General features: G+C 44.5%; 1 protein-coding gene across 1 annotated transcript in view; it reads right to left on the bottom strand.

Moving 5' to 3' along the window:
• Positions 1–20,048: 20,048 nt before the first annotated feature.
• Positions 20,049–26,715, bottom strand: part of Fer1l6 (fer-1 like family member 6) — a 113,882-nt gene continuing 107,215 nt past the window's right edge. Inside the window, 2 exon segments of the mRNA XM_038342996.1 lie at positions 20,049–20,235; positions 22,088–22,188. Of these exon segments, the coding sequence (XP_038198924.1) occupies positions 20,049–20,235; positions 22,088–22,188 (288 nt within the window).

The following is a 26,715-nucleotide window of genomic DNA, read 5'->3' as shown; positions in this document are numbered from 1 at the left end:
CTCTTCTATTTAAGTTCATTCACCTAAGAGTTAAAGACCTATGAGAGATAACTCCATTTTTTTAAAAAAAGTTTTTATTTCAATGAATACAATAAAACTCTTTGTTAAAAAGTCAAACAGTGGATTTCCAGCGTACTGAATTAGAAATGTCAGATCGTAGAAGTCATAAATCAAATTCTGACAACCAAATTGCGAAGCTGAGCATCAGTGTCTTTGATCAGGATTGCCAGGGATGAATGAATGAGTCACTAATTTCTAGAAGATTTGGAAGATTCTGATCCCCACAATGACAGATACTAGTAGTTAGGGTAATTCCTAATTGAATCGACAACATCACACCGAAGGTCCTATTGCTCAATGCATCATGCTTAGCTTTTAGTAAAGCACCGTGCAACATGTCAAACATCAAGGAAAAGCAGCCTGATAAGATGAACGTTAGAACCGGACTCAGCGACGATGGTCCAGATGTCAGAATGATCAGGCCAACAGCACAAGAGTCTGAGCAATGCTGCAGATGCTGATGGGAGAAGCAAGACAACACGGGAGGATAAGTGGAGGGTGTGAGGAAGATGGCTCTGTAGGGGAAGAAGGGGGCACATGAGAGGGAGGAAAGGGAAGGGAGAAACTGTGCAATTACTGTAATTTCAAAGAAAAAGAGAAAAAAATGGAATGTAAGAAACTCCACTTTAACAGAAATGAAGAGTTGCTTTGACAGACTCATCTGTGGATTGGATGTGGTGTGGGAAGGAACCAGGGAAGATTGGTCAATTCAAACTTTTCAAGCTTAAATACAGTAAGGAAAAAATGGGGCAAGAAACACAGAATAATGACAACGTTAGGATACAATAATTTGAAAATCAGAATTACATAATGGATTAGGAAGGATAACTGAGCTAGCAATAGCAGGGACTTTTCAAGGCTATGCCCAGACACCAAATCACAGATCCAGGAAGTTCAGAGAACAGCAAGCAGAATGAAGCAAGAAAGCTCCATGTAGTTTATCATCCTCAAACTACAGAGAATTAAGGATGAAGAGGAATCTTTGGACCAAACCTGAGGATGTTAAAATATATAAAATATTAGGAATAAATATCAAAAATTTATATAATAAAAATTGCAGCAAAATTCTCATCAGAACCCTTGCACACCAGAAAAGAAGAGCATTATATAGTGAGAGAGCTGTAAGACAAACCCACGAGTGCAGAATTCTTACCCAGTGAGAGCTTGGGGGAGCAGAGACTTTCTCAGCAAACAAAAATGTATAAAATTCATCACCAATTAAACTTTCCTGCAAGAAACACTATAACGGACTTTACAAAAAGTTGAAAAAAAATGTTGGGTCATTAAGTAGAAAGGGAGAGCACTGGAGAAAGAAAAGCAAAGGTAAAAGAAAATATTTTATTGACATTTAAGTTTTATTTTTAGTTATGTGGGTATGTGTCTGTCTGTCCCTGCATGGGTATGTGCGCGTGAGTGCAATGCTGGAGGAGGCCAGAAGAGAGCGTTAGATCCCCAGAGCTGCAGTTACAGGCAGTTGTGAGCCACCTGCTGTGGGTGCTGGAAACCAAACTCTGGTCTTCTGGAAGAGCAGTATGCGCTCTTAACCACCAAGGCATCTCTCAAGCTCCTCCAAAGAAAGTATTTTATTTTCCTTATTTTTAATTTATCTTGAAATAACTGCTTGTTTAAAGAACTAATAGCAATAGTATATAAGATGATTATAGCATATGGATAAGTAAAATAAGTAACAACCATATCTTAAGGAATAGGCAACTAAAATAAAAAATTCTTTATAATAAGGTATACTAAGGGCTGGTGAGATGGCTCGGCAGGTAAAGGCCTTGGCACACAAAGCCTCAAAACCTGAATTCAACCCCCGGAACCCACATAAAGGTGGAAGGAGAGCGCCGACTTCGCAAAGCTGTCCTGACCTCTGCACATGTGTCATGGTGCAAACCTGCTCCTCCACGTAAGTTTAACATTTTTTAGAGGTGCCTACAATGCATAGGAAGTGACATAGCATAAGTTGAAGGTGGATGCAGAGTATAGACTCGTTTTGAAAAGTACAGTGTCAACATTGCATTGTACAATGTTAAACAATAGAATAGTAAGAACCAAGCGCTGCTTCTCCAGCATCTCACTGCGCAGTTTCTGGAGAGCAGCCATCGCTAGCGATCTACCGCGCCACCTGCACGCAGCTTGGAGCACGCTCACTCCGTACTTATTTTTTTTTTTTTTTGTGCCTTATTTTTCTTCACTCGACATTTTAAGGGACATTCTTCTTTGCGTATTTAATAGAAGGATACCAAGTCATGCTGGGAAATCTCTCGGCTGTGGATGGTACAGCCAGAGAAAAACAGCGCATGGAGAAGACAGCCGCCAGGTGGGGTGCGCTTGTTGAGGGTGTGAGTGAAGGAGGCTCCGGTCTGAGCGATGCTCTTAAACACCTGCTTTAGGATTTGTTAATTCACCTCTCTTATCTCACTGAGTTGGCTTTTGTCTCTCAAAGCACAAAGCTTTGTGTTGCTTGAACTGGCTTTTTGGAGCCCATTCTCTTACTCAGCCTAGATGTAGCGGGCAGGGCCTTGGTCCTACATCAATGCCAGGTGATAAGACTTTGTTAACTCCCCACAGGAAGCCTTACCCTCTCTGAGGAGTGGATGGGAGTGTGTGTGTGGGAAGGTGAAGGGAGCAGGAGGAGGAGAGGGAGTGGGAACTGGGATTGGTATGTAAAATTTCAATTAAACAATTTTTAAAAAGAAATAAAAAGTTTTGCAATGTTTTAATGAAGCCCTTTGTGTGTGGTGACCCGCTAGGAGTCTCTCATCTCTGCTGGAGTTACAGTTAGAGGCAGTGCAGACCTCCTCCACGGGAATTCCTTGGGAGGACTCTAGTATTGCTGGAGGTCCCAGTTCTGGACTGAACATGGGACTGACAAAGGATACAAAGTCTCCAGCTGTCAAAGCAAGGAGCAGCAAGCATACCTGGAACTCAAGGGCAGGATGGAGGGCTGAAGCTGAGCAGTAAGAAAGTGGGGTCTCTTCAGCAAATAAATGAGTCACCCAAGCCCTTAGGGATGGATGTGTGGAAACAGCTGCTCTGCGGGCCCTCGGATGTCCTAAAGCCACCCCTGCCCCCCCCCCCCACTTCAGAGAGGCATTGTTTTCCGTGGGCGTCAGCCAAATTACAGTGGGGTTGACAGCGGTTGTGCTTCCATGACGTTGCCAGGAACAAAACAAAATGCTCAGCTCTCTGTGCAGGGAAACCTCACCGCCCACCACGTCACAGAGGGGCAGGGCACACGCACACCACATAGAAAAGGCATATATGCAAACACAGCCTGGGTAATTAGTAGCTTCAGGTTTCCTGGAAAGCACATGGTTTTCGATTTAGCGGGTTGACAGGAAATAGTCTAAATCACTCTTTGCCAAGCAGAGGGGTGGTAGAACAGAATTAGCCAGCTAATTCTGTATTTTCCCAAAGAACTGATATAGCTAGATTTTTTTTTCAGGGGGGGATTTCCAATCCAACTTTCAATTTGTATTTTAGACTTTCCACACACAGATCTGCAGAACAGTTGTGTTCACTCTGGAGAAAGTAAAGAAGCTTAAACCCACAATGTACTCTCTCGTTTTAATTTTAACATTGGAACATTACCAAAGCCGGTGATTGTACCAACCCTGGGATATTTTTGAAGACTTTTTAGTTTCTAGAGCATGTAGTTTTACTTGTGACATCATGAAAAAAATGTTGAATAATTAACAAGGTTGGGTTTTTGGGAAATTTAAATGGGTTGACCGCAAGGCATCTGTAGGAAAGAATTCTGCTGCCTTTTTGAATAAGGGTCTGCTGGGACTTCCTGTAGTGTCCTCTCCTGCCGGGTGGAGAGAGAGAGAGAGAGAGAGAGAGAGAGAGAGAGAGAGAGAGAGAGAGAGAGAGAGAGAGAGAGAGAGAGAGAGAGAGAGAGAGAGAGAGGTGGTAGTGTCACGTGACAGCAATCTATTGAACACCTGCTGGACACCACCCACTCGAGACTGATCTTTTCTGTCTTCTGTGGTTTTAGAGGGGGCCTTTTGGGACTGGGTTTTACTCAGGTGCTAACTATGAAGAGGCTCCCACAAGGATGACATCACCATAGAGAAGACAAGCTTACCCTGTGTGTCCCTCTCCTTTCCTGGTATGAAATCTGGAAGGTTGAGCAAACTAATTACGGAGAATGGGTCCACCCCCTTCTAGCCTCTTCCCAAGCGGAATGTCTTTTGTGCAGCCTTACTTGCTGACCTGGCCCAGGGAACACAGTCACAGGCTGAACAGGGACTGGCCTTCCTTTTACCTCCACCCTGTTCTCCTGCTGTGTCTCTGATCCAGCGGGCCTGGCACAGTGGCTATAGATCAGAAGAAGGCACACAAGAGTGGGAAGCCTGGCGTCCCCAGTGACTCAGGCGTCCCTGAACATGCCTGAGTGTGCAGAAGGGGATGACCTACGTTCTGAGTTTCATTTTTGTTTTGGTTTCCATTTCGGTGTATGTTGGATTGACACATCATAGATGCATTTATTTATGGGATGTGGCATGATTTTGAATACAGTCAAAGCAGAGTAATTATCACATTAATCACCTTGAATGTGCCACGGTTTAGATGTGAAATGTCTCCCATGGGCTAATATCTTTGAACACTTGGTCCTCAGCTGATGGAGCTATTCTGCGAGATCATAGAACTTTTGGGAAGTAGGGCCTGTTCTTGGAAGAGGACGAAGTGGAAAGATGGGCGTAAGAGGTTGGGAGGGATCTCACCTCTCTGAGCCCCAGCAATGCCAACACGAACATCAGGAGACATGGCTCTAATGTGCCCCCTTTTAAGACCTGGAATCCAGACAGCTTCCTTCTCCTCCATACCCCAAATGAAAATAGCATTGTATTAAAATGCAAATTGAGCTAAAATTAATATACTTCTCTCCCCCAAGGGCATCTCACCCAATTCCTGAAGCAAACAAATTTACATGATTTTATCCTAAGAAGGAATAATCTTTCAGCTTAAAAACAATTGAGCCTCCTAAGCCCATGTCTTTGCCCCTCTCCATTGTTGTCTGTGAGCTGAGTTGTACATGTTGGCCAGGCCTTATGATGCAGGAATGTACTCAGAACACCTCAATGGTTGAAGCAGGAACTGTGCAAGTTCAACGTGTCAACTTCTCAGTGAGACTGTCTCAAAACAAACAGTCCAAAGGGACCAGGGATGCAATTAGCACTTACCTAACGTGTGTGATGCCCTAGGTTCAAATCCCCATTAAACAACAACAAAAACAATTGTGTATATGAGTATTATTATATTATCTATCTATCTTTTCTTTTGGTTTTTTGAGACAGGGTTTCTCTGTGTAGCTTTGGAGCCTGTCCTGGAACTCATTTTGTAGACCAGGCTGATAACTGCCTGCCTCTGCCTCCCGAGTGCTGGGATTAAAGACGTGCACCACCACCACCCGGCATTATATTATATATTAATTCAAAATCAATTAGTCAAAAAGAAACAAAAATAAATCAAGGAATTGAATTCATAGCAAATGCTGTCATGTCCTCTCCCTCCAGGGTAAGTTACTGTTTTAATACGTGAAAACCATTGTATCATATAGTTGCCAGACAGAAGCCAGTTTTTATCTCATTGTCTCCAATCAACAGCGATCACATGTCTTAGTATCATGTAATCAGCTAGGTGATCTGATAGACCATCCTCAAACTTTCAATGACTCAGTCTGTGTTCTCTTACCTCAGAAATCAGGGGAAAACCCCTGTAAGGGCTCTGAGTACTGTAGTTATCATAACTAGTGTTACCATTAATCTTGGATGCTTTGTACACATAGTGAAATTTTATTGATGTATACACACAAAGCAAGCTGTTGTGGTTTGAATAAGAAATGTTCCCCACAGGCTCGTATACCTTAACACTTGTTCCCTAGCTGCTGGCACTATTTGGGAAGGTTATGGGACCCTTAGGACAGTGGTTCTCAACCTTCCTAAGGCAGTGACCTTTTAATACAGTTTCTCATGCCGTGATGACCCCCAATCGTAAATTTATTTTTGTTGCTACTACATAACTGTAATTTTGCTAATGTTATGAATTGTAATGCAAGTATTTTTGGAGGCAGAGGTTTGCCGCAGGAGTTTTGACCCACTATGATTGTCACCTTCTGTTCATTTACATTAATATTTTCCTCACAAATATTTGTGATCTATATATACACATATATATGTATACACACATACACATATATATTCACTTAAGTTTGTTATGCCTTCTTGGTTAACTAATACTCTTAATAGTATTTAGGATACATGCTTGAGTGCGTGTGTGTGTGGGGGAGGGTTTGAGGCAGTCTCATGTCACCCAGACTGCCTTTGAGATCTGATGGCTCTGCTTCTCACGGACAAGGGCTGAGATTACAGGTCAGCACCAACACATTCAGCTACGGTTGAATGTTTTTCTGATATTTTTCATCTCTGTGGGATAAATCTGCTTTGTCAATCATTATGTAATAAAGCTTCCGAGTCCATCAACCATTTTTATTATCAAGGAGTCTAACTCGTTTGGTTTAATCACAACATGTAATCAACAGCCAACTTAATTTGGCTCTGCCTCTCTCTCTCTAAATATCATTTGTTTGGGCTGTAATTTAGCTCAGCATAATACAGATTTACAAAAGCCTCCGGTGACATTTTTGAAGATGAGACTTGAATCATCACCTGTCATCCAGGCTCATCAGCTTGGTCTTATTTATGTTGCTGTTTTCTCAGGGTTGGAAGGAGAGGTACGGACTGAGTTATTTATTGGTCTTTAATCCAGTTGGCTTTGGGAACATGTGGAAATATACAAGCAAATTTAGTTTTATGCATCTGCAAACAACTGTTTATCACTCTGGAGACTGAAATTATGGTTCATTTTTAGTTGACAAAAAGGGAGTATAATTCAAAAAAGTATCCAAATGGAACTAAGCCTAGAAGGAGGGTTAGGAAGCTGTTAGTTCATCCTTCCAGTGCGTATGGGAGAAGCTGTTAGTTCATCCTTCCAGTGTGTACGGGAGAAGCTGTTAATTCATCCTTCCAGTGCATACAGGAGACGCTGTTAGTTCATCCTTCCAGTGCCTACAGGAGAAGCTGTTAGTTCATCCTTCCAGTGCATACGGGAGAAGCTGTTAGTTCATCCTTCCAGTGTGTACAGGAAAAGCTGTTAGTTCACCCTTCCAGCACGTACATCACCTTGAAGACTGAATGCAAGCAGAGCAATGACCTTTGTGGCTAAAAATGAAGAGCGGAAGAGGTAGGGAAGATCAAAGAATGAAAGACAAGCAACAGAGAGGAAGAACAAGAGATACAAAGCAGTGCTAAGAGTACAATAGGGTAAAATTAGGGGCCGGAAAGGTGACATTTGAAGATTTCTTGCCTGGGAAATTCCTGGAAATCTAGAAGACGTAAGCATTCAGAACCCCCTACCCCTCACATTTACCACCAGAACCAAGGACTAAATGAAACCTGCACACTCGCAACACTGCTGCAGAGCAGGGAGTTAATGAATAGCATAATGGTCAGTCTTTGTTAACTCATTGCCCTAAAAGTCACCTAGGAGACACACCTCCGTACATGTCTGTGAGGGCATTTCCAGGGGGCTTTAACTGATATTGGAAGATACAACCTGTATGTGGGCAGCGCCACCCCTTGGTGTGGGGGTCCTGGATGGAGCACAGATGGAGACAATGAATGACATCAGCGTTTGTCTCTATGCTTTCTGACTGCGGTTGCAATGTGAGCATCTGGCCCATGTTCCTGCTGCTGTGACTTGGATTAACGCAATCTACTATGTTGGATTACACACAAACCATGAGCCAAAATAAACAGTTAAATTACTTTGGTAAGTACGTTGTCACAGCAATGAGAAAATGACTAATCTAGATAGTAAAACCTAGCAAAACCTGGAGAGGAAGATCAGACTGCCACCAATGATGTAGAATCTATGACATCAATTTTTCACAAAAAATAATGCAATGTGTGTGTGTGTGCTACCTGGGTGTGATGGGGACCCCTGGGCTACGCCATTCTTTGGCTGGGCATCATAGAGAGATTCTGTGCTCTTAGTGACACATTCTGGCTCTTTCTTTGTTGCTGCAAATGACTAGAATGTACCCCATCCACACCTGTCCACAAGAGAGTAAGTTTTTGGATGAATGCTTCTTTTGTAGGTGAATTGGTTTCTCTGTAGGCACCAAAGACAAAGTGATCAATCCTTCAATAACTTCTGTTGAGTCTTTAGCTGGTGTTCCCTGGTGTGTCAAGCACACACACACACACACACACACACACACACACATTATTCTTTGTTTTGTGGTATTGGAGAGTGAACCCATGTCTCACACATGCCAGCCCAGAGCTCTGCGACCCCATGCCCACTGTGTTTGACTGAACCTTTATGAACACACACTGAGACTCAGAGGAAAAACGTGCTGCTGGCTTCAGCTTTTGAGTGAAGACTGGGAGTCTTTGGAATATTCAGAACTGTACATCCAAGAAGCAGCCATGTTGAGACGCCAAATCCATCGCAGTAGATTCTCCCAGGTCCTGAAAGTAAAAGAGCAACTCTATTTCCACTGAATTTGCTCCCAAGGAGTGACAGAATACTTCAGTTGAAGCACGGTAGTAAATCATAGCTACAATGCAATGAAGATATTTTTTGGGGAAATAGGATAACATAACCTATATTGGGGGAAAGTCTATATGAAATACCTGCTATTGGTTATGGCCGAGAAGGGGTGAGCAGAATCGATACTTCTGTTTTGCTGTTATCACTGGATAAACTATGTAAACGCAATGGGGCATTTGAAAAACACTTCTCATTCTCCTTATGAATTTTTCTATACTTGTTAATAAATATAACATTGCTTTTCGTTCTACCTTTGGCATATGAAAAAGATCAAAGAATCACATTTGAAAAGTGGTTTCACTATTTCAATTTATGATCTTTTATTATGATCCCCATTAGTCAAATATAGCAATCCCTTTTTCTGACTATGAAAGAGATGTTTATTGGAGTAAGTCTGGAAAAATCAGGAAGGCTTAAAAGGCATGAGATTACTAGTAGGTTGCACACACTGGTGCTTGCTGTTAAGGTGATGCATTTACACCTGCTTCATCCCCTCTCTGTGCCCTGACCTCTAAGCACCCAGCTGTCACCCATTTACAAGCTGCTGAAGTCCTGAGTGTGTTTGCATGCATGCGTGCATGCGTGTGTGTGCGCGTGTGCATGTGAACACCTCTCCTGCAAGCTTTCTCTGTCTTTATAGGATACACATTGTTAAGACTTGGGGTTGATGTTGGCCACTTCACTGTGATCTGTCAGAGACTTACTGGTTTTAACGCTGTGTATTCTCCATCTCAGGCAACCTGGGGTAACGGGCTTAATTTTGTCTCCTCTTGCTGCCCACCAACAGAGAAGAAGGGCAAAGGTCCCACCTGTCTCTAGAAACCCAGCACCCACACTCTGAGAGGAGTTTCCTCTGTTTCCTTTCTCTACTTGAGCCCTTCTGTCTCTTCCTGGTCCTCCTGTATCCCATCCTGCCTGCTTCCCTGTCTAGAAACTTTAAGTCAAGGTTGAATTGGACAGTAACCTTTATATTGAATTTAGTCTCTTTTCATATTTCTTGAGGATTTTGTTTTCCACCCTCTATTTCAACCCGTGGTATGACCAATAGCACCTGGTACCCAGGACCCAGAACAACCCTAGCCCTGAATGCCTTACCAGCAGATTTACCTTCAGAGCAGAGAGCAAGGAATTTACTTTGTTCCCAAGGCAACCAGCCAGGTCCAGAGCGGGGAATCTGTCCTTGTACTCAGAATGATGTGGATTGAGAAGATAGGTACTGAAGGCAGCAGAGGATGAGCCAACATGTGAATGAGATAAGAGCCTCCATTCAACATGTCTTTCTGCGGTGCAGACAGCCATCTCACACCTAGAGTGTCTGTTCACACCAGCCTGCACCATTCAGCATGACTCTGCAGTGCAGATAGCCGTCTCACGCCTAGAGTGTCTGTTCACACCAGCCTGCACCATTCAGCATGACTCTCTGCAGTGCAGACAGCCATCTTGTGCCTAGAGCGTTTGTTCACACCCGTCTGGTGGGAGGAAGGTGATCCTAGGGAAAGAGCATCAACTCTGAAGCCCAAAAGCTCAAGGTTCACCTTCTGCCTCAGTCATTTCCTTTGTGAACTTTGTGATATCTAAGTTAGGAACTATGCCTTCTTCGCAGGGCTAAGACTGTGTTATAGCAAGTAGCAACACATGCTGGAAGACTGTGTGTGGGTTCCAATAACAGCTACTTGTGTTATTTTCCAGATGAAACAATTTATGGTCTCAGAAGAAATGTAAACGTTTGAACCTGGATTAAGTTGACCCTCTGCGATGTCAGCAGCTTGAGCTTCATCACAGTGTTGAGCGCCTTACTGAGTCCTCATGTGACTGTACTTAAATACAGGGTCTGCAGAGAAGTGGCCCAGCTACTGTGGGGCTAATCTACTCTAATTGCTACTTTTTCTTTTCTTTTTCTTTTTTTTTTTTTTTTGAGACAGGGTTTCTCTGTGTAGCTTTGGAGCTCATCCTAGAATTACTCTGTAGACCAGGCTGGCCTTGAACTCACAGACATCCACCGGCCTCTACTTCCCGAGTGCTCAGATTCAAGGCCTGCACCACCACGGCTGGATAACTAATTGATATAAAGAGGAAACTGGACAGGTACGCCCAGAGGAAAGATCACACCAGTACCCACCACAGCCCAGACCTGACTGTTAGCTTGGCAGGCTCAGGGATACTGTGTGATGTGACCTGGAGACCCTAGGGACACAGAGCTAGCTGAGAGCCTTCATTTTCATGTAGAGCCATGGGCATTTCCCGGTCATTGGGCCTCCAGGGGTAGCTAAGCCTCCTGGGTCAAAAAAAAAAAAAAAAAAATCTGAAAGCTAATTTACCAAAAGCCATTCTCCAAATGACCACACTGAATTATTGAGAAGCTGAGATGCGTTTTGGTTTCATTCTTGTGCCTGCCTTAGCTCATGGGTTTGCATTTGGCAGGTTATATGTGGTGTGTGTGTGTGTGTGTGTGTGTGTGTGTGTGTCTTAAATGGGGGCTCCACAGGCTATGCTTTTTTGGACTGCTGCTCTGCCCCCTGCTGCTGGATCTGACCAGCGCTCGCTCCTTGCCCTGCCCCTCTGCTGCCATTTTGACAGAAATTGGCATAATTTTCCCTTAAGAGCAGTCTGTCAACTGTACAGCTGTAGACCCGTGCCTGCCAGTCTGTAGCATGAGGACCACTGTTAGCTGTGAGCCACAGGAAACCCCGTTAGCAACACTGGGAGTTCGAGGAGGGCAATCCAGCTAGGGCTGTGTCCCTCTGCTACCAGCCTTGGTTTTAGCCTCACGCTGAGAAATGGCTGCTGTACCTCCAAAGCGTCTCATCAGCATTTCAGATATAATTCAGGGAGAAGGACAAAGGGCTATTTCTTTTATCAGACACACTATAACTGTTCAAAATTCACACCTTGCAGAGTTCTCAGTATCTGTCCTTAGCAGCTGGCCACTGGCCATATTGCTACTCCACACAGCAGCCCACATATCTGCTGCTGTCTGCGACAGAGGGGGAAATGATGGTGGGTGAACCGTTCTCTGCCTGATTCAAGGTTTTATCTAATGTTGAAGCTTTTTTATCCCCTGGGGAGAAAATACGGGTTTAAACTCCTACAGATCAGATGGGGCCATGATCCCACGAATGGGACATTGTGATTGCAATCCCATTTCTACTCATCAGTAGATCTGATCCAGGGAAATGCAATATGGAGAGAGGAGCTAGAGACCATAGAAAGCACGAAGCTTAGAGTGTTCTGAGCATAGGAGGGATGGGAGCATGGTGTGTTGAGGCTGGAAGTAAGGACAAACAGGAAGCCCCAGTGGGTGGTAGATCACGTGAGCAGTCATGCACCTTCTCTAATGTCCCCCTCTCCGTGTCATTGCCCCATAATCTCATGGGAAGTGGCACTGTCAGGAGGTGTGCCTTTGTTGGAGTGGGTATAGCCTTGCTAGAGGAAGTGCGTCACCGTGGAAGCAGGCTTTGAGGTTTCTTATGCTCAGGATACTGCCCAGCCATCTTCCTACTGCCTGAAAGATGGAGGACCCTCGGCTATTTCTCCAGCAATGTCTCTGCTTGCCAGTCGCCATGCTCCCTGAACCTCTGAACTGTAAGCGAGCCACCTCAACTGGATTGATGCCCCCTCTGTCTTTCTGTCCTTCCATATTTCAGGCTTGATTCTACAGTTGGGGTTGTCTTGTGACCCAAGGAAGCAGTGGGCGCCTCGGTCATTACATCCACAGTTCAGGTGGGCTAAAAGATGACAAGGAGTGAGAAGTCTGTCAGCCGAGGGAGTGCTCGTGAGACTTCCTGTAAGCCCTTTCCACAGCATCTGCTTCCATAGCCTTCGCTAGCTCCATAGAAAGAAGGAAAAAGCCCCTTGGCACAGCACACACTGCTCCCAATACATCCGGGTTCTGCTACAGAAGGAGGAAGAATTGACATTTATGCAGTTACTAGCTATTTCCAGTCTGACTCCATGCCTTCCTCTTTGCCTGTTTCTTCCCAAGACTGGTTTTTACCAGTGTCCATCTATGAGGCACTCAACAGATGCCTGCACCCAGTGTTTGTTTTCTGCACCAGGGATTATGGGGGAATCTTCCAGGAGAGTGAAAAACTGCTAAGGAGCGTTGAAAAGGTCTGGGGTCACATGCGTGAGAGATTTGCATTGCTATACCTAACCTGTGGATGCAGCAGTCAAGCAAAAAGAGGAGGTTTGCAACTTACAAATGCACGCTGGTGGATAAAAGCTACTTGAAATACTTTGGGATCCAGAATGAGCCCCTAATTCATGATTGGAACTTAATATTTAAACACAAGAATTTTCAGGAGAAGCAGCCATGTCTACCATAAATGAATGGTTAAAGAGTTCAAATCATTTTTTGGTGTACAAAATTGGACTGTAGAAGAATTATGGCAAAACAAATCATCATGCACTGCTGTGTTATTTGTCACCATGGTCACTGAGACTGATGTGATTTCTATAGTAACTGAGCATTATCTGAGTCCCTGTGAGATAGAAGGCACTATGCTAACCAAACCTTAGGAAGGTGTCTCCACCTCTCTCCACTGAGATTCCTACAGTTCCATGGTGAGGGTGCTGTCACCATTGTCTATATAGTGAGAACACAGGCTTCAGAACTGTTGAGTTACCTGCTGAAGGCCACGCTGTGGAAAAGCACCTTTGCCCAAGTTCCCTTGTCATCCTCTCAGGCTGCAAAGTCCCTTTTCTTTCGACTCCAAGATCCACAGACTGTGATGCTTCAGAAAATTAGAGTTGCCTTTCTCAATTGCCCTTCACGAACCTGGTTTGCAGACTCCTGTTTCTCTTGATTGCAGAGGACCCTCTGCTGCGATGGAAGGCATTTACAGCACCCGGAGCGGCTGATGCTGGATCTGGGTAGCAGAGCAGCAGGAGGAAGGGCAGGAGGAAGGGCAGAATCCCAACTATTCAGCTCCTGAGGATTTGAATCAGGCAGGGAGATGGAGAAGGCTTCTCTCTCTCTCTCTCTCTCTCTCTCTCTCTCTCTCTCTCTCTCTCTCTCTCTCTAATTGTCACAGGAGTCTGAACAGAGAGGGAGACATCTTGTCCCAGAAAGAAACACGTCTGTGGCAGCAAGCTCTGCCATCCTGCTTAGTTTTTCTTTCTTTTTTTTAATCAGCTTGACACAAGGTAGACTCATCTGGGGAAATGTTACCACCAGATTGGCCTGTGGGCAACCCTCTGGGGAATCTTTCTTGGTTAATAATTGATGTGGGAGGGAGGGCCTACTCCACTGTGGATGGTGCCACCCCTAGGCAGGTGGTCCTGAGTGTATAAGAAAGCAGGCTAAGCAAGCCATGGGGAGCAAGCAAGCCAAGTGTTCCTTCAGGTTTCTGCTTCAGTTTCTGTGTCCAGATTCCTGACTTGAGCTTCTGCGCTCAGTGATAGCTTGTAACCTGAAGACTGTAAGCTGAAGAAAGCTTTCATCCTCCAGCTGCTTTTGGCTATAGTGTCTTACCGCAGCAATAGAAACCCTAAGACGACCATTCCACCCCATTTCACACACGGACACCATCCAGCTGGCATCCAGACCTCTGCTGAACTGTCTTCCTCCATGACAGTAAGTTACAGCGTCAGGTGACAGCTGTGGCTGATGCTGAGATGCCTCCCACTCCCCCAAACAGCCAAGCTCCCAGGCTTCAGTTCCTGGACTGTGTGCCTTCACATGGCAAAGCGTCTTTGGGTCTGTCAGTGGGATCAGTGGAGATCCTGGGATAAGAAGTTTGTCCTGGGTTACATGTGTGATATCACCTAAGGCATCAGAGCTTCCCAGCAGTGGATGATGGAGATGCGAGGACAGGAGAAAGAAACAGAGAGATGCCTTCTATACAGGAGCAAGGGCCCACAAGCCAAGGCATGTGAGACACTCCCAGAGCCTTCCAGAAAGTGCTCTTAGGGTTTAGACTCACAGCATCCATGCTGGGCACATCTGTGTGGTCTCCTCAGCTGAGGTCACTGTGGTTTGTTTCTGTAGCGACAGACAGCAGCAGGTTAAGAGCATTATGGGTTCACAGCTTTATTAGCTTTTCCGTCAGGACAGTCTTCTCTAGTCTTCTTGGTCCTCACGTCCAAGCAGACTCTACATCCCAAATCCATCCTTAGAAACCATACCTGGGACACTGTCTCCCCACAATGCCTGGCTTCATGCCAGTGCCTGCTGGTTCCTCACAGCCTCTCTTTCATTTCACAGTGATTCTTACCCAGTAGGTGTTGGCTTCTGACTGTTTGAGGAAGTAACTGAGGCCCAGGGAGGTGAATGGACCAGCAGAAATGGAGGTGTCAGGATTCCAACTTCCATGCCCTCTCTTCCAGAGACTCTGCTTTGGTTTCCTGGCTGCCCAGACCTGAATAATCACAGAGAAACTATATTAATTTCAACACTGTTTGGTCAATGACTCAAGCAAATTCCTAGCTAGCTCTTGTGTCTTAAAATAACTCATTTCTATTAGTTTATATTTAACCACGAGGCTCGTGATTTACAGGTAAGGTTCTGGCATCTTTCTCCTTAGGGAGCTACATCTCATCTCCTTAACTCCACCTACTCTATTTCTCTATCTCTGTTTGGATTTCTCACCTGGCTGTACTCGGCTAAGCCATCGGACGAAATAGCTTTATTATTCAGCAACCAATAAAAGCGGCACATAGGCAGAGGGACACCCCACATCTCCTGCAGAGGCTCTAGGATGAATTTCCCAGTCCCTCTGGAATCAGGCTTATCATCTCACCCCACAGTCCCCGCCCAACATAGCTTCTGATGTGCAGGTTGCTGTCCTGGGTCACAAGGCAACACCAGATTCTGCATTCTCCCTCGGAGCGCTGGAACCGTGGAGATTCAACTTGTGTCATTCATTGTCCACCTCTTGTTACTTCTGCAAGTGAAGTCAGGTCCCCAAGGGAAGGACTTCAGTGGCTCCAATCTGCTCTCCATGTGTCCTGAAAAGCTGCTAGCCATGCTTCTCTGCCCACTGCCCTTCAAATACAGACTAACGGCCTTAAGGATGAGGCCCAGCTTGATGCTGCAGACCCACCTTAGACCCTCTGCCCCCCATTGCTATCTCGGTCCCCTTTACGCTCCTCCATGGCCTCACTCCCTCCTTTCACAGGACCTTTGCACGCGCTGTCTTCTGTCTGGAGTGTTCTCTTCTCTGGATCGCCTCGTCCTTTGGCTATTGCTTCTCTGGGATGCCTACCTGGTGTCTGTGCTGGAGGGAGGTCCCTCTGTGAGGTTCTGTCTCTGTTCGCAATACTTCGTCCTTGTTTAGAACATCCATCTATAGCTGGGAATGTGTGATTATTTGGTTTATATCTTTTTTTTTCCATGTGCATGTGTTTTGCCTAGGGCTTTATTTGTGCACGTTGGTGTCCCCAATGTCCATGCATCTCACGTGATGACAAGACTCTAATTATCTGCTGAGGGAAGAAGGTCAGATGGGCCCTACCGTGAGGTGGACCTTGTTATGTCTATTTGTGTGTCGTGGATTACCGGAGTTGTTAGGGTCAAAGCCTACACCCTGGCAGCCCTAACTAGCTAGGGTTGGCCACCCACCCTCAGTCTGCCAGTTCAAGAGATAAGTAATACTGAAGAGGAGAGAAAGGAGTCTCACTCAACGTGACCATGTTGGGAAAGGGAGCAAATAAAAATGTCTAGCAACCCAAGTCTTGCTTTCACGGTCTTGACATAGATTAATGCTTAGACAGAGAGCAAGAGGCACGTGTGACCCGGCAGTCCCAGTCAGTGTATGGTCCTTTCTGCCATTGCCTGCTTCAGGGTGATCTGACACACTGTCAGAACTGTCATTTCTTGAGGGAAGCAAGATCTCCCTCTGGCTGGTGCCAGGCTTCAGTTTCCCTCCCTCGCTCCAGCTAGAGATTCCTGGAGAAATTCCAGCTTTGGGGGAGACCATTGTTTCAATTGTACGCGATCACAAGTGCCTCTCTTTAAAACACCTTTCTGCTGGGCTGGAGAATTGGATCCTCGGCGCCTGTGTAAAAGCCAGGTCCAGTGGTCATGTGTGTAATCCCAGTCCTTGGGGAGCAGAGATTGGCAGATCTCCAGGGCTCATTCACTGGTTAGTTAGCTATCCTAATGTAACTGGTGAACTTTGGGTTCAGAAAGAGACACTGTCTCAAAGAATAAAAATGGAGACCGGTAGGGTAAGACATCAGAGACCTGCCTGTGGCACTTGTGAGGGACATACACACACATGCAAGCACACACTCATGTACCTGCATGTACATGATCATATGAGCACACACACACACACACACACACACACACACACACACACTCCAAACACACCAATTTTAAAAAGTAAATGAAATGTTTTCTTTCTGGCCAGGGTATCTACAACAGACGTGAAGAACAGAGGCTACCAAATGGTCCCAGGATGTGATGTCATATTGATATCCAATCCTATAGGATGCTTGTGATTGCTTCTGGGGTCAATTTTGTCTTGCATTGTTTGTGGAGAAAGAATTTAAATGTTGTTTAAAAAGATAAAAAGCATTCTGAAATGCGTTTAAACTATTAAAAAAAAACAAAGGTAGAGACTCATGTTAACTTGGGAAACGGGTATTCTTTTTTGTTTTAAAAAAAACTGGTTATCTTTAGGACCAGAGCTGCATAATTTGGCAGAACATTACTTTGTTTAATTTTTCTTTGCAGGACAGGCCATATGTGATATCCTATGTATAGAACACAAGCCATAGCTGACGCCAAAATTATTCTTGCTTACCAACTCCATCTCACACATTTCTGAAATGCTTCTAAGGCTTCTGCCACCAGGCTTCGTAGCATCTGGATATCTTTTGACACCAAGGGGAAGTTGATGGACTTTATTTCACTTAGAGGGATTACCAGATAATTTTCTTGTTTGCGTTATTAGCTGTTTCAATGTTTTGCATCGTTTTGTTGAGAGTTGACCTTCCAGAATTCACCAGAAAGCACCTGTCCTTCCATCAAAATTTATCTAAAAATAATAGTCCTCTCTCCAACAATGCCAGAAATGTATGCATTTCCCCCAAAGCCTCATTCTTGGAATACATTTGTTGTTCACTGCCTTTCTTGGAAGAACCATTATTTGAAGATAAAACAGTAATTTGGGGGAAGCTTCTAGAACACAAATCCTATGATAATCTGCCCTTGCATGCTTATCTCTGCTCTATATCCACTGCCAACTTATGGGAGACAGTAAATATTTTTAAACGAACAGAGGTAAGTTTATGTTTATTAAATTTTTACATTAAAATACTAGATACTTATTACAGAAGCTTTGAGAGAAATAGAAAAATAGGAATGCAAAGAAAAGATTACAGTGCTTAGATAACCACTATTCATGTTGGTATATTTCTCTAGACATTTTTCCATCGTTGTGTATATATTTATTTTTATAGCATGCTGTACATAGTTTTATAATAGATATACAAACACTTACTTCTAATGAATCTAGTACATATGCCTCATGGTGTCAAACATTCTGACCTCCCCACTAAGGGTGGATGTACATTACTGCACTGTAGGAATGAGCCACCACTGATGTAGCCAATCTCACCAGGAAACACTGCCAAGACAGCAAGCTCCTATTTCTCAGCACTTCAGAAACATGTGACCTACAGTTGCCAGGGACGGAGCATCCACAGCCAGAACTGAGTGAGCGGTGCTCAAGTCTAAAACCACACGGCCTGTCAATCAACTGTAGAATGCTTGCCTGGCATGTGGCAGGCTTTGGGTTCGAACACCAGCATTACAACTTGGTATTCTTTAATGTCCCAAAGCATGCTTTCTGTTTCTTGATGGATCAGGGACATTCTAGAATGATTTTCTTTGTAGTTGTAAGCTCCCTTGCCCTTAGAAAAGTTACAGCTATGCCACGGTGTTAAAGTAGACACAAGAAGCCAAGCATGGAGGGGCGTGCCTGCAATCCTCACACTTGGGAAATGAAAACAGGGAGATCAGGAGTCAGAGTTATTCTGGGCTGCATAGGAAGTTTGAGATCCAAACAGACTATACCAGGATCCATCTCAAAGAAGGAAAGAAAGAAAGAGAGAAAGAGAGAAAGAAAAAAAGAAAGAAAGAAAGAAAGAAAAAAGAAAGAAAAAAAGAAAGAAAAAAGAAAGAAAAAAAGAAAGAAAAGTAAAATAAAGCCATAGTCGTGATGCTTCTATTGCCAGCAGGGGAACCCCAACTTAAACTTAGTTTCCCCATTGATCTTTGGTGACAGGAGGAAGAAAAATTTATGGGGGCAAAAGTCCTGCAAGGGATCAAGGCCAAACATTCCAATTTTTTTATTTTCTCACTGTGTCTGAGAAAAGAGGCTCTCATTTCAACCCCCACTGTAGATAGCATGGACCACAGGGACTGTGCTTTGGAGACCAGAAGTTTCCTTTCGAGACACACTGATGCCATTTGTCAAGTGAATAAGCTATTATTTCTCAGACCGGTTCTTACATTCTGTACTTGAGACTCACGTTAGGACCCGGCTCTCCTGCTGACCTGGATGAGCAGAGGCAGCATTGGTCATTCATATTGTAGTCATATGACCCGTGGGGATTCAACACTTGGTGGGAGGCTGTATAGTTAGCAAATGAGGATTCCCACTGGGTGGCAGCAAACCTGCCCTGACCCCCCATATACACACCATGATAGCCCATATATCTTATGACAAATTATAAGCACTCCATTTGGAAAGTGCCATAGAGCAAATTAAAGTGAACTTCTCATAGCTCATGCCTGCTACTGCACACATTCGGATGACTTTGAAGGTAACCTGGCTGCATTTTGTCTCTGAGGGGAATTTCAACAATGAAGTATTTTAGATGATCGATATACATTTTTGTCAAACCAATTTGGCAGCGTGAAGTGATCGTGTCCTATAACTGTGAAGGTGAAACCAAGTGATATTTGGGACATGTTAAATTTGCTAAATACTTTTAGTCTATTTAGGAAGACATTTTATTTGAAATATGATGTTTCTAATAAAAATCTTAGTCTCAGAGTTTAACCTTTCTTAATAGAATTTAGTACATAAAGAAAAGTTTCACTGAGGTCAATGTGAGGTCACTGTTGATTGGCCTGGATGAAAGAGTCATTGACTGTTCCAGGTTACTCATGAGCAATAACAAGATTTGGGACTTGGGGGTTTGAAGGATGATAGCAGGGACTGAGGCAGAGAGAGACTGCCGGAATCCAGTCTTCCTAGAGAAAACTTTGTTTGTCCTGAGACACAGGGATGGTTCCTGAGTCCTTTCAGTTTGTCCCTTTAGCATTTGCCATAGCACATGATCTTAGAGGGTCATGTAGGAAACCTAGGAGAACATTCGTGAAAAGAGATCTGTGCTCTGCATTGCCCCTACGAGCCTCCTACGACGATCCTCCGGCTGATGGCTCCTGGCAGGGTGTAGATGAAGAGGACCAGGAAGACGATGAGGATGAGCAGAATGAAGGCAATGATGATGTACTTCTTGTAGTTCCTCCAGATGAGGTGGTACAGGCACTTGAAGGGGCTCACGAACCACGAGAAGGAGGTGTCTGGGCGGCTAGGGAAGAAAGCAGGGAAGGGGTCATGTTCAAAACCCAGGAGTCCCAAACTCCCAAGGAGCACGTCTGATACTGTCTTTCTGAGGACCCATAGGAGAAGTCTAAGAATAGGGATGAAAGGCCATTCCACAGTTTACCAAGTGGCCCACAATGACTCCTTCCTGGGGTCAAAGGTTACTCTGAATAAAACCAGAACCTCATTAGAACCCAGCCCAAAGCCCACACCCTCCACCCCCCATCCGTCCCTCTACGACCAGCTCAAGTCCACCTTTTGCATGAAATCTACCCAACCACCTCAGTCAGGAATCCCCCTCACTCTGAGTTCCTGCCTCACCTTGATTGGCTCTTTCTGAGCATAGTATATTTGTCTTCTCTACTCTCATAACTATTTTATGAGTCTCCTAAATAAATGGGAAGCTTTGGGAAGATAGAGCTAATGCCTTATTTTTCTTTTGTACCCTCCGAAGTATTTTTCATTTTCGTTTTCATTTGTTTTTTAATTGAAAAAAGTTTCTCATACAAATAGGATGATGATGGTTCTCCTCCCCAACCTCCCCCAGATCCTCCCTGCCTCCCCACCCATCCCCTTTCTTTCTTTATTTAGAAAATAAACAAAAAAAGTTGAACCAGAATAAAACAAAGAGAGAAAGAAAGAAAGGAAGAAGAAAGGCATGCACAGAAAGCCAGCCAGCCATCCAGACACAAAATCCATAAAAACACAAAATTGGAAACTGTAATATTACAAAAGACCAGTAAGACAAAAAAGAGTTCAAACAAAGCAATATGAGACAAAAAAATTCTACAAAAATACCATTGAGTTGGTTTTGTGTTGGCCATCTACTGCCATTCATGGGGCCTGCCCTGAAGTGTGGTTTATATACCTAGTGAGACTCCACTGGAGAAAACTACTTGTTCTTTTGCAAGCAGGTATCAGTTGTAGATGGCTTCTTGGTTAGGGATGGATGGGAGCCTGTGTCCACATCCCCCTCCCAGCATTGCAACCCCAGTTTTGCTTGAGCCTGTGCAGACCCTGTGTGTGCTGCCATGGTCTCTGTGAGCAACGTAGGTTGAAATGGATGCTTCCATAAACAAGTTGGAGGTAATGAGTAACTAAACACCCATTATGTTCCTAACGTTATGAGAGGTGGAATATAGGTACAGAGGGGATCATGCACCCCGGGTCTGGGGAAGAGAAAGGGCAAGCATAATTCCAAATTAATGTTATACACTTATTTCCTGGACATTCAGTTTTTAATGGGTGTGTAACCAAGAATCAAGTGCAATCAAGTATCATTTTTTGAAAAATTCTGACTCTGGGCATTTAGTTTTTAAAGTAATGATGTGTCAGAAAGAAAATGTTTTCATCATCAAAAAAGAAAGAAAAATGGCTAAATTAATTAGATTATCTGCTTGTGTGGTGGCGACCAAGTTAATGATGGATGGGCCCAAGTTAATCTGGAATCTTGTGCTATTCTCAAAAACCCTAACTGGAACAGCTATAACAATGAAACAACAGTTTCTGATCAAGTGTGAGAGGCTTAAGTCAATCCTGTAAATTTGGTTAAAGAATCTCTAAGCAATTCCCAAGCACATAACTCAAGGGGAAGGAAGGCTGGTGAGGCACATTACAGGTGCCTATTACTGCTCCCTCTGCAAACAGTCTGGGATCTTTAGGGCATTTTTCAATTAGAGAAACAATAAACTCCACAGGTTGGATGGCACTAACCTCCTGAGCCCGACTCCTGAGTTCTCTGTGCGGTAACAGGAGACGCCAGGGCATTAGAAACCCCAAGGGGCTGCAGAGGCCCTGCCCTTGCCCCAGGTTCCCCACTACTGCCCAATCATACTCACTTGGGCTTGGCCAGGGGCTCGGGTTCCTTCCGGGCTTTTCCAACAGGGTTTTTCTCGGCTTCTTCTGCTGTGACCAAGTGGAACTCAGCTTCAACCTTGCCCTGCACCAGACAGAAACATCAGTATCGAATCACACAGACTCGTTGTGGCAAAACCAACTCTCCAAATGTACCATCATATCAGAGATTACCAGCAAGTATTTTGAAGAGAAGTATCTGTGGGTTTTGGTCCTGGGAGAAACCGTCTTGTGGGGGAAATCATAAAAGCCCCAGGTGGGGCTGGAGAGAGGGCTCAGTAGGTAGAGCGCTCACTGGGAAAGCATGAAGACTTGAATTCGGATCCTGGTCACCCACACGGAAGCCTGAGGTGGCAGCCTACATAACTCTAGTAATGAGGACCCAGAGACAAGCAGACCCCAGGATCCCACAGGACAGCCAGTCCAGCTGAAACTGCAAGTTTCAGGCCGAGTGAAAAGACCTTGTCTAAGGTAGAAAGTGATGATGAAGACACTCCAATGTCAACATCTGCTCTCTACATATGCATACCCGGGCGCACACGCACCTGCGCACACATGTGCACACACCTGCATTAGCCGTGCACACCATCACCACCACAGAGGCCCGCAATGATACTACCGCTGAGTTTTGTGTATGGAGAGGGTCCCACGAGTACAGATAGACACAAATATATTGATACAGATATTCCGCGTGGACCACTCTGGTATCATTAATATGGGAATAAGTAAGACTAATGATAGAAACTGCGTGGCCATTAGAAAGGGAGCTAATGACTCGAGTGGCAGGCCTCTTGTACCGACTACTTCCTTTTCCATCAGTTCTCAAGAGGATATTGGTGACTGTGACCCTGAATTTTCAGAACAGCTTCTCTGCCACCCATCATTTATTGTGTGTGTGCTAATGGTATCAGAACCAACCTTTTATTTTAGAACCACCCCCTCCTCTATGGCAAACAGCCCCTCTGATTTGGAAGTTGTGATGCCAGGTGATTCTTTCAAACACCATGGCAAAGTTATAGACAGTGATGTAAATCCTGGACTGGCAAACTGCGGTGCAGAAATCAAGTCATTCTTTCTTGTTCGACCTTGCATTCACTACATGACAGGTCCTCTGTAAGCCAGTGCCGGTCCAGGCTCTGGGGACTCTGGTTTGCTGGAAGTCCTGCTCTCAGTGGAAGAGACTGTTCTGTCCTCCTGCCTCCTTAGATTGGGTGCACTGAGGTCCGAGGTGATGTGACAGGGACTGGGCAGTGGAGCTGGCAGGGGACTGAGGTGTCATTAAATACATGAATATGTGTAATCTCCCATTCCTATTGAGAAATTATGGTAACCGATGACCTACCTGCAAAGCACTCAGGAAATATTTTAAAACTATAGGAAACAAGTAATATATAGCTTCTACATGTTATAGCTACTCTTCCACATAATTATCAGCATATACTAATATACTGAATAGCTCAAATTGCAGTTGTACATCTTGCCTCTGGCTCATTTATTCTATTATCTCTGGGTCTGTCTTGAAATGAAGCAAGGTAACTATTCCTTTTGTAGCTGGAGAACCGAAGCCAGAGATCAAACAAGGTTTCCAAGGATGTACATACAATAGGCCATCCAACTAGAATTTGAATCCTGGTTTGTAAGACATAAAGACTCCTGCTATTTCCATGGTAAGGAACTGTCTGGCAACTTATCCATTCATTTATTAGATACTGGATTAGAAGGTTTAAAATGTTCTCCTCGGAAAATTCCATAATCTCTTCATGATCCCCACCTAATGGTGCTTGCCTCCTTGAGTCTTGATTTCCCCGTCTGCCAGCCACTGTAGAGTGAGCTGACTGTAACATCTAGGATGTGCTAATGGCAGAGTTAGGGCTCTGGGGAGCTCCTTAAGACTAGGTGATTGGAAGACAGCAGCTTAAAATTCATGGGAAAGTGGGTAGTCTCATTACATAAGCAGCGCCTTTTCCAGGGCTTTTTCATAGGCGGCCTAAACTCTGTTGAGCAATGTTATGTCCTAAGAACTTCCTCCAGTTGCTCTAATTTGATTGAGAGTCAGCTTGAGAGGTGCTAGCCAATTACCAAGTTCTGGAATTCTTGGAACAGGTTAGAAATCAACAGGAAACACTCAGGGTGAGAGTAGAAGAACCATAGCAACCCTTTGATACTCTACTGCTTAATAAAAATAAGCTTTATATGCCTACAATCTGCTTAAAGTACCCAGAAAAAATCTTCATTGAAACAATGTGCCCTTGGGTGAGTGGCCTGTCCTCTCTAAGACTCACATTCTAAGGATGTTTGTAGTATGAACGTCTCCACCCTCCTCCAGCTTCAGGCACACAGAGATGAGTCCCGCAGGTCCAGAGTGTAACCGGAACTCATAAAAAGAAGGCTGAGCACATAAATTCTGTCCTCAGCATAAAAGTCATCAGCTGTTATGAAAAGCCTTGCTTACTCCAGCCTCGGGAAGGCAGCAGGGAAGGTGTGCCTGGCGCATTCTGATAAACACTGCTCCTTGCCGATCTCTGCACCCAGAGGGCTTCACTTCCTACTCTCTCATCAGTATTCAGCCGCACACCAAACAGAGCTCTTAAGCTAATAATATCCTCCAAATGTAATTTAAAATCAGGGTTAGAAGGAAAGAGAAGAACCACAGTTTGGAGAGCTTACCCATTAACCTCATGACATCTGTGGATGGGAAAAATGGCAAGGACAGGTCCCTGAAGAGAGTGTGGGTGTTCTGTACCATGGTTATTGTTTACAAACTCCAAACTTCAACACACCAGGATCGGCTGCTATCAGGTAAGTGCAGAAGAGACCGCGTTCGGAACGGACACACCTTTCCCATCAATAATTAATTATTAGTGCTCATTAAAAGGCAACCCCACCAGTATTAAAGGAGTCATGTGCAAAAAGTATTCATGATGGAATGTGCATTGGTAAAATACTTTTAAGGAAAAACTATACACGGAGAGTTCTGGCTTGAATCTGAAATGTCCCCCTGTGCGTTCATGTTTTCAGGGCTTGTTCCCTAACTGGTTATACGGAAACTTGAGGAGGTGAGCTCCAGACCGTCCAAAGTAGGCCACTAGGGTTGGCCTTTGAAGGTTGTGTGTGGTTCCATCAGCCTCATCCTCGGCTTTCTGGTCCACCATGATGGGAACAACCCTCGGTACACATTTTTACCACTGTCTTCCCTGCTGTGGTGGACTGAAACCTTCTGAAACTGGGAGGCAGAGTCAGTCCTTCCTCCTTAAGTTGTTTCTCACAGCAAGTCCATGTAGCTGATTCATATATGTGTGCACACTGTACACACCCATGTTCTCAACCTAGGAATCTCATTTCTGAGTATCTGAATTAAATAATGATTCAGAATTCAGAATTCAGAAAAGGCTTTTGTGTTAAGCGTGGCCATTCTAGAACCAACTGCTCAAGCTGTCCTGTATGCTGTAACTAGGTGTCTCAGACTCTTCTTGGATTTTTTTTTTTTTTTTTTTGGTAATAGGTCTGAAGTTCGCTAATTCTGGCAGAAGATGATATCTAGAGCCATCCCTGCAGCCAACTTGTACTGACTCCAAGGACGGTGCACTGCACACTAGAAGCTGTGTGAGCCCAAGTGTCTAAATTATACAGCTTGGGCTACCGATAAGCAGCTTTAAAACTAGCTTGGCAGGTGTTGGACACTGTAAACAAATCCCTTCACCCCTGCCAGAGACGGGGCACAAAACCACCCAATAGTCTCAACACTTTGTGGACAATGTATATACACACTTTTGAGAAGGGGTGCAGTGGGGGAGCCCCACTCTGTAACTCAGGCTAGTCTGCAACTTACAATGTAGCCTATGCTAGTTTCAAATTTGGAGCAGTCCTCCTGCCTCAGCTTTCCGAGTGCTGGGAGGACAGGTTGAGTCATCCTTCCCAGCACTATGAATAATATCAAAGCCTGAGAGGACCACAAAGAGCTGGGATTGGAGAACGTGCCACAAGAACACCGCGGGGGCATCTAGCTCAGCCCTTGCGCCTTAGAGGCCTGGAGGCCGACACTCAAGAGACAGAAAGGAAGGTGGTTTGGGTGTCCCAGCTTTGATTTACCTGAGTTTAGAATAAAGTCACTTCACATTCTCCCTTTAGGATGCATAAGGAGAAAGACAGATTTTTAAAGACTTAATTCTTTCTGTTGATGACAAGGGGAAAAGACCAGGCATAGAACCATAGACCTGAAGGGTCACGAGTTCAAGGCCCACCTGGACCATATAGAGTCCTGTCAACAGCAAACAAACGAGATAAACCTGTGAAAAGGATTCTCCTCACTTCCTTTCTCTTAGAGCATTTACTTTAGAAGAGTAATTTAAGTACTATCTCTTCTCTTTGTTTTTTTTTTTTTTTTTCGAGACAGGGTTTCTCTGCAGCATTTTTAGAGCCTGGCCTGGAACTAGCTCTTGTAGACCAGGCTGGCCTCAAACTCACAGAGATCCGCCTGCCTCTGCCTCCCGAGTGCTGGGATTAAAGGCGAGCGCCACCACCGCCCGGCTATCTCTTCTCTTTGAAATGTATATAAATGCCTTTGAAAAGCGAGTAGGCTTTAATCCTTTAAATATTCAGGCTCGTCTCTATC

Source organism: Arvicola amphibius, chromosome 9 (assembly GCF_903992535.2).
Source record: "Arvicola amphibius chromosome 9, mArvAmp1.2, whole genome shotgun sequence".
NCBI classification, from domain to species: domain Eukaryota; kingdom Metazoa; phylum Chordata; class Mammalia; order Rodentia; family Cricetidae; genus Arvicola; species Arvicola amphibius.
The sequence above is the reverse complement of the archived record's forward strand: the minus strand, read 5'-3'. Positions and strand labels throughout refer to the sequence as shown.